The sequence below is a fragment of the Somniosus microcephalus genome, chromosome 9, assembly GCF_052327205.1.
Source record: "Somniosus microcephalus isolate GS21.2 chromosome 9, FLI_Smic_1.0, whole genome shotgun sequence".
NCBI lineage: Eukaryota > Metazoa > Chordata > Chondrichthyes > Squaliformes > Somniosidae > Somniosus > Somniosus microcephalus.
In genome coordinates this window covers 135157597-135173315 of record NC_140995.1, presented here as the reverse complement: position 1 = coordinate 135173315, position 15719 = coordinate 135157597, and the positions used below count along the sequence as shown (strand labels likewise).

Genomic DNA, 15719 nt, shown 5'->3' with positions numbered 1-15719 from the left:
TTTTGCCATCTCCATATTTCCCACCATTAATTTCCCGGTCTCATCCTCTAAGGGACCAACATTTACTTTAGCCACCCTTTTTCTTTTTATATAACTACAAAAACTCTTACTATCTGTTTTTATATTTTTTGCTAATTTACTTTCATAATCTATCTTCCCTTTCTTAATCAATCTTTTTGTTATTTTTTGCTGGCTTTTAAAGTTTTCCCAATCCTCTATCCTCCCACTAGATTTGGCTACCTTATATGCCCTTGTTTTTAGTCGAATACTATCCTTAATTTCTTTACTTAGCCACGGATGGCTGTCTTTTCTTTTACACCCTTTTCTTCTCAGTGGAATATATATTTTTTGGAAGTTGTAAAATAACTCCTTAAATGTACACCACTGATCATGTATCGTCTTACCCTTTAATCTATTTTCCCAATCCACTCTACTCAATTCCGCTCTCATACCTTCATAGTCTCCTTTATTCAAGCTTAGCATGCTTGTTTGAGATCCAACCTTCTCACCCTCTAATTGAATATGGAATTCAACCATGTTATGGTCACTCATTCCAAGGGGATCCTTTACTAGCACATTTTTAATTAATCCTGTCTCGTTACACAGGACCAGATCTAAGGTTGGTTGGTTCAGTTACATACTGCTCAAGAAACCCATCACTAATACACTCAATGAACTCATCCTCAAGGCAGCCCTGCCCAATTTGATTTGTCCAATTAATATGATAGTTAAAATCCCCCATAATTATAGATGTTCCCTTATTACAAGCCTTAACTATTTCCTGATTGATACTCTGTCCAACAGAGTTGCAACTGTTCGGAGGCCTATAGACTACGCCCACTAGTGTTTTTTTCCCCTTATTATTCCTTATCTCCACCCAAACTGTTTCATTATCCTGATCTTTTGACCCAATATCATTTCTCTGTATTACAGTGATTCCTTCCTTTATTAACATAGCCACCCCACCTCCCCTTCCTTCCTGCCTGTCCTTCCTGATCGTTAAATAACCTGGTATGTTTAATTCCCAGGCATTATCACCCTGCAGCCATGTTTCTGTAATGGCCACAAGATCATACCCATATGTAGTTATTTGTGCCATTAACTCGTCTATTTTGTTACGAATGCTACGTGCATTCAGATAGAGAACTTTCAAATATGTTTTGTGACACTTAGTTCCTGCTTTTGCCCTTTTTATTACTTTACCTTTTACTCCATACTTTCTGCCCCTTCCTGACACGCTCTGGTTTTTAATTTCCCCACTGCTACCTAAGTCTATGACCTTCTCTGTTGTCATTTTTATTATTTGCTCTCTAGGAACCTCCCCCCCACTAGTTAGTTTAAAGCCCTCTCTACAGCCCTAGTTATATGATCCACCAGAACTCTAGTCCCAGCACTGGCCAAGTGAAGCCCGTCCCAACGGAACAGCTCCCTCCTGCCCCAGTGCTGGTGCCAGTGTCCCAGGAAGCAAAACCCATTTCTCCCACACCAGTCTTTGAGCCACGCATTTAACTCTCTAATTTTATTTGTCCTAGCCAAATTTGCTCGTGGCTCAGGTAATAATCCAGAGATTATTACCCTTGAGGTTCTGTTTTTTAATTTGACCCCTAGCTGCTCATACTCCTTTAACAGAACCGGTTTCCTAGTCCTATCTATGTCGTTTGTACGTCCCCTTAACTCCCACCCTCTAAACCTCGCTAGGCTATCTTATGAGGGGTCAGAATTCCATGCTCACCAGTCCGAGTCGTTTAAACAGATGAGAATCTTGCTTCTTTGCATGCTGCCTTTCGATGCCATGTGGTTTCAATGCTGCACAGGGTACTGTCCAGGTGAAAATACCCCAGTAATAAAATAGTCTCTGGCAGGGTATTTCACCTCTCGGGACGGGCTCTTCTTCGTAGGTCCTCTTCCTGGGGTGGTGGCAGGCAGGGCGCAGGAGGCGAGGAGAGAGAGAGAGCATGGCTTCCTGAGGGGCTATAGTTATACTCCTCTCGGTAGCCCTTATCTCACGCCCTAAATCAGCTCATCCTTTGTCTGATTTGAGCGGGTTGGAATTGAACAAAAGGTGTTGATCTTGGCCCATCGACTTAGGTGGCCAGTGATAGCTTCTAACGGTCCCATAATTGCTCTCCTTTGTTCAACAGATTCCTTGATGGGGCCAGCCTAACCTGGATGGCTCCGCTGATCGTTTGGATCGTTTGAGTAAACAAGCTTGATAGCTTGTAAACAGGGGCCTGAATGTAACTGAGTTTGCTCCCAACACATAAATGTAAAGGTTCTGTCTGGTTTCGTGATCTCGCAGACATCAAAAATACCCAAGCTGTTAGCTTGTCACAGAGTCCACAATTGGAACTTACAGGCTTTTGGTCACAAGGTTGACCGCAGCCATTTTGTGTGCCCCTGGATTTTTAAAATCAGCCGAACCAGGGTCTCTTTTAATTAAATAATCTTCGGGGGGGGGGGCAGCCTGAATTTTGCGAAACTTACATCTCGAACCTCCACGGATTATCTACTTTGTTTTCTTGAGATATGCCAGGAGTGTTGACTTGAAGGTGAGTATGGTGGAAAGGAGAAGACCTCGAATTGAAGCTGTGCCCACCCTAAATCAAATAACTCCTTAATCGGGGCATTTTAAATCTGTTTTCTGGTTGTGGCATTGCTCCAAAGGGTTGGAAACTACTACTACACCACACCAGGGATGGGGGCAGTGAGAGAGTTGTCACGCAGTGCACTTTCAGAGACACTCATTAAATAGTAGAGATGAATTGCTATTGCCTTCTGTTCTCCGTTCAAGCAAACCAAAATCCAGCTTTTCTTTCAGGATATGCTTCCCACTTTACAGCACTTTTTCAAAACCAGCTGTAATAAAGCAAATTTGAGATTGGACTTTTTGCCTTGTAACAAAAGCTGCTTCTAACTCCATCCCATACATTATCTGAGTAAAAAGTCTACTGATCTACTTATCATGATGACTTTCTATAAACTCCAGACAGGGTAGATGTTGTTGGAGAGATGACTGTAATAATATCATTACTATCGTTCAATTATTAGAGGTGTAAATGGTCTATCAGAAATAGGAGTTGGAGTAGGCCATTTGGCCCTTCGAGCCTGCTCCACCATTCAACAAGGTCATGGCTGATCTTCTACCTCAACTCCACTTCCCGCATTATCCCATATCCCTTCATTCCCTTTGTTCCCAAAAATTTATCGACCTCTGTCTTGAATATATTCAATGACTGAGCATCCACAGCTCTCTGGGTTGAGAATTCAAAAGATTCACAACCCTCTGAGTGAAGAAATTTTTCCTCATCTCAGTCCTAAATGGCCGACCCCTTATTCTGTGACTGTGACCCCTAGTTCTAGACTCCCAAGCCAGGGGAAACATTTTCCCAGCATTAACCCTGACAAGCCCCTTAAGAAGTGTATGGCCTAAAAATTCAGTGCCCTTAGCACCGATTTTGCGGCGCTAGAGGGCCTAGCGCTGCAATTGGCGCCGGTTCCTAAATTGCCTGGGGCCCTTCCGCGGCGGTAGACCGGTAGCGCTGCGCCGGCACCGATGACGTCATCGGTGTGCGCAGCGTCCCGGTTGCCGTGGTAACCCGGCCCCAAGCCGAAATTCAGTTGCGGCCGCCTCGCCAGTGGCAGCCGCAACTAAGACTCCGGCAAACGAGTGTTGCCGGAGTCTGCGCCGGCGCTTTAAGGAGGCGCGGCGGCCGGCCGCTTTCCCACCGGCCGCCTGCCCGCAGCTCCCTCCCCGGACTTCTCCACCCCCCCCCGGAACAGATGCAAGCCCGGCACTTGTCCGAGGTGCCGGGCTCATTTTTTAAGAGATTTGCGCGGGCCGCAGCCGGGTGCAGGCAGCTCCTCCTTAACGGAAGGAGGAGGCCTGCACTTCCCGAGCCTGCCGCACCGCAGCGGGCGCCGCAATAGCGCCGCAATGCGGCGCGTTGCGCCAGTTTTCAGGCGCTAAAACCCTTCAGTAGCGCCGGCAGCCATTTGGGCGCGGCGCTACTGAATTTTTGGCGCGCGCAAAGGGACTTAGCGCCGGAAGCCCTGGCGCAGCGCAAACTCAATTTCTAGGCCTATATGTTTCAATTAGATCACCTCTCATTCTTCTAAACTCTTGGGAATATAGGCCTAGTCTACTCAATCTCTCCTTATAGGTCAATCCCCTCATTCCAGGAACCGGTCTGGTGAACCTTCACTGCACTCCCTCTAAGGTAAGGAGACCAGAACTGTACACAGTACTCCAGGTGTGGCCTCACCAATGCCCTGTATAATTGTAGTAAGACATCTTTACTCTTATACTCTAATCCCTTTGTAATAAAAGCTAACATACCATTTGCTTTCCTAATTGCTTGCTGTACCTGCATGTTAACTTTTTGTGATTCATGTACAAGGACACCCTGGTCCCTCAGAGTGCAAACATTTCCCAGTCTCTCACCATTCAGAAAATATTCTGCTTTTTTGTTTTTCCTACCAAAGTGGATAACTTCACATTTCCCCACATTGTATTCCATTTGCCATGTTCTTGCCCACTCAGTCAACTTGTCTCTATCTCTATATTCACTTTTAAACTAAATATATAACTATCACTAATTAATCCCTTCTTATACAGAAATAAGGAGGAATGAAGATAGCAACATATAACCCAGATAAAATCTACCTAAAAATTAATTGCACACAGTAATGGCCCTCTCCTTCAAATGAGCCCTCCTTTGCAGTAGGACCTCCGAAGCCTGGTCATTCAATGGGGCCATTCTGCTCCAACTATTTTACAGAATGAAATGTTGTACACCTTTAAGGGCAGACAGCAGCCTTTTAATAGCAGCTGATGCAGAAAATCATGCACCTGACCTCAACATACTCCTAACACATCATGTGCTTCATGCAGTGAATGCTAATAAATTATGTTAATGACCTTGGTTAATTGAGTGATGCCAGCTTCTTGGGGCACAAGCATCACCAGCTGGGACTGCATTATCAGCCCTTATATGTGACCACTGAACCCAGTACTAATGTTACTTATTAAGAAATGAGTTCGAAATGAATTAGTGCCTGTGTAAAAGTAGCACACAGGAATGTAGCGTGGGCTCATTAGGCATTCACGTGTGAACATTACTGATTGAAAGTTCTAGTCTATTATCCACTTGAAACAAATTAGCAAAATAGATTTGGCTGCGTTTATTCTCCAATGGTAGTGTCCTTCCTCCAAGGATTCTTATTCTGCTTCACTTGGGTGTTCGGTTGGCCCTGATTCCAGATTTACACTATACACATAGTCCTAAAAGGTCACTTTTAGAGTGGCAAATGGGTGCAGGGAATGATCTCTGCATCTGAAGGCGGAGACCCGGAGGTCGTTAGAAATTTGTCCTTGGTCCTCATCTACATATTTGGGGTGAACTGCCAAAGCCGTGCCTCCACAGGCAACTTGCCCGATCGATGAATTCTGTCTTGGGCGTGCTGCCTTGCTGGCAACAGGCTTCAGGTAAGTCCGGGGAGCGGAGAGGACAATGATAGGGGGGCCAATCGTGGCCAGCAGCTTCTCCGGGCTCCACATTAAAAGTACTTCCCTTTTTGGTGGTGGCTGCTTGCTAGGCCGTATGTGTGCCTGGAAAACCTGACACAGGGCTCTTCAGTGGAAGATTTAACATATGCAAGGGACCTAATGCCGGTTTTAGGCTGCTGCCTAAAAAATGGGTCTGACAAATTTAGCAGTAAGCCGAACTCCTGTGCAGATTGGGCACAGGCTGTCCCACTGCTAAATTGGTCAGCATTGTGCCTGTTTTACATAAAAAAAACAGGCACAACGCATGCCAATTTATATCCCATAGTGTCAGTGCGATGCAAAAGCACTTTGTAGCAGCACTACAGTTGGAGTGCAAATCCAGCCTTCGAAATTAGTTGTAATACTTGTACCTTAAAATGTGTTTATTTATTCCACTTGCTTGCGTTAATTATGGTTGAATTCTGGGATGAACAAGAGGGAATCTGTTCAAGTTAAATCTGTAATGTGGCCCCAATGCATCTCTGAATTTAAAAGGAAACACAGATTGGATGAGTTTAAATTAAAAAAAAAAAGAAAACAGCTGAGAAAGTTCAAATGCTGTGAGCACATTCAAAAAAAGCCTGTTCTTGGTAAGTTTCATATAGTGATCAGTGATATTCTCTGATTTTCCTGGAATGGAACCAAAGTTCGGCACCCTGCATGTTTCTCCAATTACAATTTCAATACAAAATTTAAATCTGTGCTTGGAAGCGTGCAATTTGTTAACAATATTTTGACAGATATATATAACCAACTGCAGTTTGTTTCATAAAGTTCATTTAAAATCATAAAAGTACTGACAGATGAGATTACTTAACAACACAAAACAAGATTGAAGGGACAAGAAGAAGCTATAAATTCTAATTAATCCCCCCCTGTCATTTAGACCTTTGTTCACAAGTTGCTAAAACATTTTCAGTTAGAATCCTAGAGTGCTACAGCACAGAAGGAGGCCATTCAGCCCATCGTGCCTGTGCCAGCTCTTTGGTAGAGCTATCCAATTAGACGTACTGCCCTGCTCTTTCACCATAGCCCTGCAAATTTTCCCCTTTTAAAGTATTTATCCCATTCCCTTTTGAATGTTACTATTGAATCTGCTTCCACCACCTTTACAGGCAATGCATTCCAGATCACAACAACTCGCTGTGTAAAAAAACGTTTCCTCATGTCGCCTGTAGTTCTTTTGCCAATTACCTTATATCTGTGTCCTCTGGTTAACTACCCTTCTGCCATTGGAAACAGTTTTGACGTATTTACTCTATCAAAACCATTCATGATTTTGAATACCTCTATCAAATTTCCTCTTAACCTTCTCTGCTCTAAAGAGAACAACCCCAGCTTCTCCAGTCTCTCTCATAATTGAAGGCTCTCATGTCTAGTATCATTCAAGTAAATCCCTTCTGCACCCTCTCTAAGGCCTTGACATGTTTCATAAGAACATAAGAAATGGGAGCAGGAGTAGGCCATACGGCCCCTTGAGCCTGCTCCGCCATTCAATAAGATCATGGCTGATGATCTACATCATCTCCACTTTCCTGCCCGATCTCCATATCCCTTGATTCCACTGGAGTCCAAAAATCTATCTATCTCGACCTTAAATATACTCAAAGACTCAGCATCCACAGCCCTTTGGGGCAGAGAATTACAAAGATTCACAATCCTCTGAGTGATGAAACTTCTCTTCATCTTGGTCTTAAATGGCCTACCCCTTATCCTGAGACTATGCCCCCTAGTTCTAGACACTCCAGCCAGGGGAAACAACATCTCAGCATCTACCCTGTCAATCCCCTTCAGAATCTTGTATGTTTCAATGAGATCACCTCTCATTCTTCTAAACTCCAGAGAGTATAGGCCCATTCTACACAATCTCTCATCATAGGACAGCCCTCTCATCCCAGGAATCAATCTAGTGAACCTTCGTTGCACCGCCTCCAAGGCAAGTATATCCTTCCTTAGATAAGGAGACCGAAACTGTGCACAGTACTCCAGGTGTGGTCTCACCAAGGCCCTGTACAATTCTAGCAAGATTTCCTTACTCTTACACTCCAACTCCCTTGCAATAAAGACCAACATGCCATTTGCCTTCCTAATTGCTTGCTGTACCTGCATGGTAGCTTTCTGTGTTTCTTGCACGAGGACACCCAAATCTCTCTGAACACCAACTTTTAAAAGTTTCTCACCATTTAAAAAATATTCTGTTTTTCTATTCTTCCTACCAGTGAATAACCTCACATTTCCCTACATTATACTCCATCTGCCACCTTACTGCCCACTCACTTAGTTTATCTATATCCCTTTGCAGGCTCTTTGTGTTCTCCTCACAGCTTACTGTCCCACCTAGCTTTATATCATCAGCAAACTTGGATACATTACACTCGGTCCCTTCATCTAGGTCATTAATATAGATTGTAAATAGCTGAGGCCACAGCACTGATCCTTGCGACACCCCACTAGTTACAGCCTGTCAACCTAAAAAAGATCCGTTTATCCCTACTCTCTGTTTTCTGTCCGTTAACTAATCCTCTAACCATACTACTATATTAGCCCCAACCCCATGAGCCCTTATCTTGTGCTTTTATGTAGCACCTTATTGAATGCCTTTTGGAAATCCAAATATACTACATCCACTGGTTCCCCTTTATCCACCCTGCTAGTTACATCCTCAAAAAACTCTAAAAAGTTTGCCAAACATGATTTCCCTTCCATAAAACCATGTTGACTCTGCTTAATCATGGTATGATTTTTTAAGTGCCCTGATACCACTTCCTTAACAATGGATTCCAGCATTTTCCACGGGGACCGTTCTAGAATCGAGGGAATTTTGGAAGATCAAAACCAATGCATCCATTATCTCTGCAGCCGCCTCTTTTAGAACCCTAGGATGTAGGCCGTCTGGTCCAGGCGATTTGTTGGCTTTTAGTCCCATTAGTTTCTCTAGTACTTTTTCTCTACTTATATTAATTACGTTAAGTTCCTCACCCTCATTACACCCTTGGTTCCCCACCATTTATAGTATGCTTTTTCTATCTTCTACTGTGAAGACAGATACAAAATATTTGTTTAACGTTTCTGCCATTTCCTTATTCCCCATAATAATTTCTCCTGTCTCAGCCTCTAAGGGACCAATGTTTACTTTTGCTACTCTCTTCCTTTTCCTAAGTGTGGTGCCCAGAATTGGAACATAATATTCCCAGTGTTTTATAAAGGTTCAGCATAACTTCCTTTCTTTTGTACTCTATGCCTCTATTAATAAATCCAAGGCTCCCAAATGCACTTTTAACAGCCTTCTCAACTTGTCCTGCCTCCTTAAAAGATGTGTGTACATACACACCACTCTGTTCCTGCACCCCCTTTAAAATTGTACTATTTAGTTCATATTGCTTCTCCTCATTCTTCCTACCAAAATGTATCATTTCACACTTCTGTGTTAAATTTCATCTGCCATGTGTCTGTCCATTTCACCAATCTAAGTCTTCCTGAAGTATATTACTCTCCTCCTTATTGTTTACTACAATTCTGAGTTTCATGTTGAAATTATACCCTGTATACCCAAGTCCAGATCATTAATACATTTTAAAAAGAGCAGTAGTCTTAAAACCGACCCCTGGGGAACACCACTGTATACATCCCTCCAGTCTGAAAAATAACCGTTCATCACTACTCTCTGCTTTCTGTCCCTTAGCCAGAGATGCCCCATCAATTTTAAACTTCTGGCGACCCATTTTTCAGGTGCCAAAGAGGGGGCCATGAGTTGAATTTCTGCCCAGCCTGTAGAAACCTCAACTCTCTTGTTGGTAGATTCCAAAATTTATGATAGTTATTTGAAGGCAAAATATTGACCATTGAATTAAGGGCACTGCAGCTTTAATGATACAATAGGAGTGCAAACTTGCCTCATGCTCGAAGTGTTGGGAGAAGAGTGTGCACACGCTGAAAGGATGACTGGAACAGAAATTGCATGGCCACTTTTAACATTTAGAATTCCAGTACACTCATATTTGGAAGGAAAGAGAAAGAAACTGGGTACTGTGATCAGATTCAGAGAATCTGGCCTGTTCTGGATCTTTGGCATTCGGTATTCGTCAGTACATTTGACAAGCCTTGTACAGTTATTGATTGCAAAATCTACTCGCAAGTTAATTGTTACCAGGGCAGATCATAATAATCTGTTTGTTTTGGTTTTTAATTACCTCCCAATTTTCTCCCGTGCTCTCCTGAAATGCTGACTCATGCTGGGTATAGTTCCATGGCCACCAGCTGTCCTCCATTACCTTGCCCAAGTGGAATTTTGAGCCTAGACAGTAAGTGCTGGCTTAAACATGACAGGCTATCTTGACTATGTTTTGGGGAAAATCAAATCAAAACAGCATAGCTCATAACATATATTTGTGGTCTAATCCTCATGCTGAATACACTTTACTTCTTTGCTTTTGCTTGCAGGTCCCAGTCAGTGGTTGAAGCTGGAGTTCTGAAACACATAGATAAAGATGATGAGAATACCCAGCCATTGCTTTCCCTGGACTAACCACTTCCAGGCCACACATTTATCATGGAAGAGAAAAACACTTCTTCAAGAGGGGTAGTGTGCTTAACACAGAGGATTCTGTGTAAACTACAATGGTATCATGTCACTTGGTATGAACATTGCAAACTAGAAATAGGCTGTAATATTTGCAGATCCATCCTTGCCTGCCTGTTTGGATGGTAACTGTCAGTAAATGATGTCTTTATTCAACAAGTGGAAGTGCCAACTTTATTGTAAATACATTTTCTTATCATCATTGGAAAGTATTCAAAATCCACAAGATTAGCCAGAATTCAGTGTAAAATAATAGTGGAAAATATTTTCTGAGCCAAATTTACATGTTGTGCAGCCTGTACTAAAAGCTACCTGTTTAATCTTTTGCTCTCACCAACAGCCTTTTCCTTCAAAAAGGTTATATTTTGGTAGGAGAAATGTAGCTTTGCTCCAGGTAAAGGGTTAAGTATTTCTTGTCAGTTTGATTGTTTTATGCAGTAACACTATAAGAATAATATTTGCATTTGTATAGCGCTTTATCGCGATGAAGCTCCTCAAAGCACTTCACTAAGAATGTTTCTTTTCTGACACACAGTGCCCTCAAAAGTAGAGAAGTTTCTCCATGATAAATAATGGACAGAAAGAGAATGCAGGCCGACAACTGAGTCTCTTATTCAGAAAATTTTACTTCAAATATCACTGTTACGGCATTATATAAGAAATATATTTGCACTGTCCTCCAATTATAATAGCATTTCCTTTTTACATAGAATTACATAGGAATTTTTCAACACAGTAAAAGGCCATTCGGCCCAACAAGTCTATGCCGGTGTTTATGCGCCACATGAGCCTCCTCACACCTTACTTCATCTCACCCAATCAACATATCCTTCTCCCTCATGTACTAATCTAGTTTCCACTTAAATCTATGCTAATCTGCTCAACCACTCCATGTGGTAGCGAGTTCCACATTCACATCACTCCCTGAGTAAAGAAGTTTCTCCTTTAATTCCTTATTGGATTTATTGGTGATTATCTTATATTTGTGGCCATTAGTTTTGGACTCCCCCATAGTTTAGGGGGGGAGACAATTTCCAACCATTTGGCCAGTCTCAAAAGTCACAGATCTACCCATTTTCTTTCTTATACTCTTCAATAACCCTGTCTGCCAAAAATGAATCCATCAACCTCTTGAAATTTATATCCACTTGCACATGCTCCCTGGGTAGGTTCTTTCACATATTGATTTTCCTCTACATGAATAAATTATATTTTATCTGTGTGTTCACTTTTTTCATCTAAACTATGTTCCCTTGTCCTGGAGATTGTGTTAATATTGAGCATTGCTGTGAGATCCAGTTTATTTATTTTGTTGGGATCTTAAATACTCAGTAAGATCACCTCTAGGCCATTATTTCTAATGTAAACATCCCAAGGCTTTCCTCACAGCACAAGTGTTTAATCCTGTTTCTCAACTTAGTTGTCCTTGTTTGTACTCCCTGAAATGTCAGCATGTCCCTCCTTTAGTATGGACTCCGAACTGTACACAATTCTCAAGGACCAGCATTTTGTAAAAACGAATGATCTCTTTCTGGGACTTATGCTCTGTCCCTTGAGTTATACATTCCAAGATCCTGTTTGCCTTGTTTATGATCACTCCAGTGCTGATGGTTTAAGGATGTTTTTCATTAAATCTTCTTTTCCTTTTTATGTTTTTAACTTGTGAGGAACAGAAGGTAAATATAGTAGTTTGACAGGAATTATGGAATGCTTTAGAGTAAGTGTAAATTGTGTGGGTGTGAATTTACCACTACACTCTGTAGATGTTAGTGATGATAGGAATATCATATAATGGCTAATATTGTGTCTCACCCATCACTATTTTGTGAGGGATGCTAGACTTTATACTATACTTATTACAAAGTTCAAGAAATAAGAGAAAGAATTGCATTTATAAGACATCCCAAAGTGCTTCACAGCCAATAAAGTACTTTTGAATTGTGGTCACTGCTGTAATCTAGGAAAATCCGGCAGCCAATTTGTCCCAAAAATAGCAATGAGATAAATGACCAGTTTTAGTGATGTTAGTTAAGGGGTAAATGTTGTCCAGGACACCGAGAACTCCTCTGCTCTTCTTCAAAAAGTGCCATGGGATCTTTTATGTCCACCTGAAAGAGCAGACAGGGCTTCAATTTAATGTCTCATTCAAAATACAGGACCTGTGACTGTGCATCACTCCCTTAGTACTGCACTGGAGTGTCAGCCTAGATTCTGTGCTCAAATCAGTGGAGCAGAGCTTGGGCCATAAACTTCAGTCTCAGATGCAAGAGGGCTACCACTAAGCCCTCAAGGACATAAATATTATTTAATTTTTTGTGGTTGAGTTTAATTTTACATTTCCATGATATTTTGTAAATAAGGCAGGTGCCAAGAACCGGAATAAAATTGATACAAACAATGAAGTGTAAAATCAGGACCACATGCTATATGAGCCTATCATTGAAATTCATGGATACTTCACAAAGTAAACTGCAGTGTCAGCCCAGACAGAGCACTGAAGTTAATTGAAAAACACTCTTCTTGAATTTCATTGTATAAATAGGTTATTTTGATTTAGTAGAATGCTGTGTAAGCCCTAATGAACTGAAATATAAACAAACTGCTGCAGGTTTCAGCCAGGAAATTAGCTCCAAGGCTATGCTGTTGAATTTGGAAAGAGGAGAGGTGAACCTGAGATTTGGCTAAAGTCCTGATTGAGGTTTTTTTTATTAAGCCAAAATTACGAATCCAGTGTAGAGTGCGCAAAGCCAAAGCTGAACCAGAATAGCAGAAAACAAAGCGGGCGGAACTTTCAACTTTGGCTTTGGTGGAAAGGAAAATGAGGCAAGATAAATCGGTGGCCGAGCAGCTACTGCCCGTTATATGCCCCGCTGAAGTCGAAAGACTCAGCGATAGATTGCTGATTTAAATGCTTAAAATGCCAGTGAAGAACCTTCAACAAATAGATAGATAGATTGTTTTGATAAATTTAATTGGGTAATTATATCAAAACTACCAAATGTTATATGTTCTTTACAGGAGCCTATAATGTTTGCTGCCAGCCCAAGTTATTTAATTGTTGCACATCTCTTTAAGAACTGTTTTCTTACATTGTTATGCTGATGAACAAATGCTTGAAATGCATCCTCTTAATGTATAATTCAACAATTCCTGATAAAACATTGGTGCGTGTTCAGTTCCTCAGATGAGTCTGAGAACCTGAGATGTTGCCATACAAGTAATGGCAAACTCCATTCTCCATGCTCTCACTTATTTTAAAGTAAAGATGTCCATTGGCCTGTTGGTTTTATATTACCTTTCTTTTTATGTCTTCCATTGTTCTGATTTGTTTATAAACCATCTTCATGCTATGACTGATGGTATGTGAAGTCCATTCAGTCTGAGCTGCAGTTATACAGGATACTGAGTTTAAACAAAATTCATTTTTTTAAATATGATAACCACTAGGACTTTGAAATAATCAGCTGCAGTTAGCAGCTGTCAGGTAAAATTGTGGGACTTCTTTGCTACTATTTGATAATTTATCATTATTGAAGCTTAATTTATTATTCAGTATTATTTGCACAATTATTGCACACATCATCATTGAATTAGGCAGACTTCACCATGCTAATGAAAGTCATTAATAGTTTTTCTTTAATCAGTATAGTACATGTTTACCAAATAATGTCAAAATAAACTTGTAAAACAAAATAATCGGGGAGTATACATCAGTAAAGATACTACTGAAAGATAAATTCTTATCTTTCCCAACATGGTTGATTTGTGCTAAAACTGTTGTTAGTTTGGAGACTGTTGACATGAGCTGCATTTTATTGTAACCTTTTAAAGATTATAGAATACTCCAAAGGTTTCTCCATTTCTCATGCATTCCCATTTCCAGCATTTATGAATATTTATCCAACATATCGAACATTGTACAGAGTATTTGGAGAAACAGAGAGGAACAGCATGGGACTGGTTTTAGGATGTTGTTATGCCAGCAGCATTCACTGTACTGAGATTAAATTCACACCTAGAAATATACTTTTTTTGCCAATTGCTATTTGATGCTGAGCAGCAAAGTGTGACACAAATATAAATAATATGCAAATATAGCTTTTGAAATAGACACCAAAGCTAGCATTCTTGTCAAGGAGGAAGAACATTTGAGATGGAGTTAAATTAGGCAATGTTCTCTTCATCAAAAGTAATGCATTATCACACATTCTCAAGTATTATAACGTTAAATATTTGACTCTATCAATAGCTCTCTCTTACCTTTAGTTGGAAGACATTTTGGTGTAAATTCAACATGACTCCGAGCCTTGCTAGACATGAGTGCAGATCAAAGAATTCGGCCTTTGTATTATAGTCCTATTTCCTATTTCCGATTTGTACAAAATCATCTAGTGAAGCTCTGCACTGGGAAAGTATTATAACCTCTCTCTGAATTTTCCTTTTATGTAAAACTCTCCTGTAGGGCACAACAAAGATATGCTGCTGTGACTTTATGAACAGGCTTGAGTGCAGCTTCCTCCATCGTGTTGTCACTGGAGAAAAGGCCATCAGAGGTTATCCTTCAAGTACATTAAGAAGGCTGAATTTTGACGGGCCACATGGCCTCCCCTCCTGACTTTTATATTACTATGGAGCTCTGTCAAGTGACATCATGAATGAGGAATCCATTGCCTTCTTTTTGAAAATCTCTGTTCCCAGGCTACTTCTAACAAGGTCCCAAGAATAAAATGGTAAAAAAGTGAGTGAAAGACAGGATAAGCACAGAAACTCACTCTGGGGCATATTTTCTCCTTCACTAATTTTAATGAATAAGTATACAAGAGTATAAAGTAATATTTCCACTTCACACTTTTTTTTAACTAAAATTAGAAAATGGAGGATAATATAATTTTTATAACTATAATTACATGGCAGCTCAGTGGACTATAATTCCTCCTTAATGACTTTGCTGAACTTTGATCTTGTTGAGCAGAAGTCAGTGCAAAACATTGGCCTAGAAATTGGCTTGTGCCAGTGCACCACACATTGCACGTGCCTGGTGAGGCCGGCGGCAGGACCACAGCAAATTAGTCTGCAGGCCTCATTAGAATAGTGCCGGCGAACTGGAGATGTTATTCGTGGCCCCAGAGGAGGGTAGGGGCAGCAAAATGGTCTGGCTCAGACACTGGCCAAGGTCCTCCGGAGAGGTCAGGGCAGGTGGGGGAGAAGGTAATCAGGAGAAGAGGGGGGCAGGGTGGCGGGGAGCAAGCAGTGGCCAGCTTAGGCCCACGCTTTTAATGTGGAGCTGGGAGGAGCACTCCTGCACCTCCTATCTCCAAAATAAGGTAAGTATAAGCTTTAAACTTACCTTTTGGGTATCAGCCTCCAACGATCCCTTAAGGACTGCTGGTTCGGCTACTGAGCATCTGAAGAAACTGACCGCAGCATGCGCTGTTCAATTTGGCAATAGGACCTGGAACGGGCATTTGAATATGCAAGTTTTAGGCTCGCGTCCTGGATGCCTACTGTGTTGCCCTAACCAATGACCGCACATGCCACCCACTATATTAAACCCTTAGGATCCTGTTTTATGCCTGTAAAACAGGTGCGTGCAAT

The 15719-nt window shown here is 41.3% G+C and overlaps 1 protein-coding gene across 1 annotated transcript in view; it reads left to right on the top strand.

Moving 5' to 3' along the window:
* Positions 1 to 15335, top strand: part of clvs2 (clavesin 2) — a 101215-nt gene extending 85880 nt beyond the window's left edge. Inside the window, exon 5 of the mRNA XM_085997275.1 lies at positions 9986 to 15335. Coding sequence (XP_085853401.1) covers positions 9986 to 10070 — 85 coding nt within the window. The 3' untranslated portion in view covers positions 10071 to 15335. The remainder of the gene's footprint in view (positions 1 to 9985) is intronic.
* The last annotated feature ends 384 nt before the right edge of the window (positions 15336 to 15719 follow it).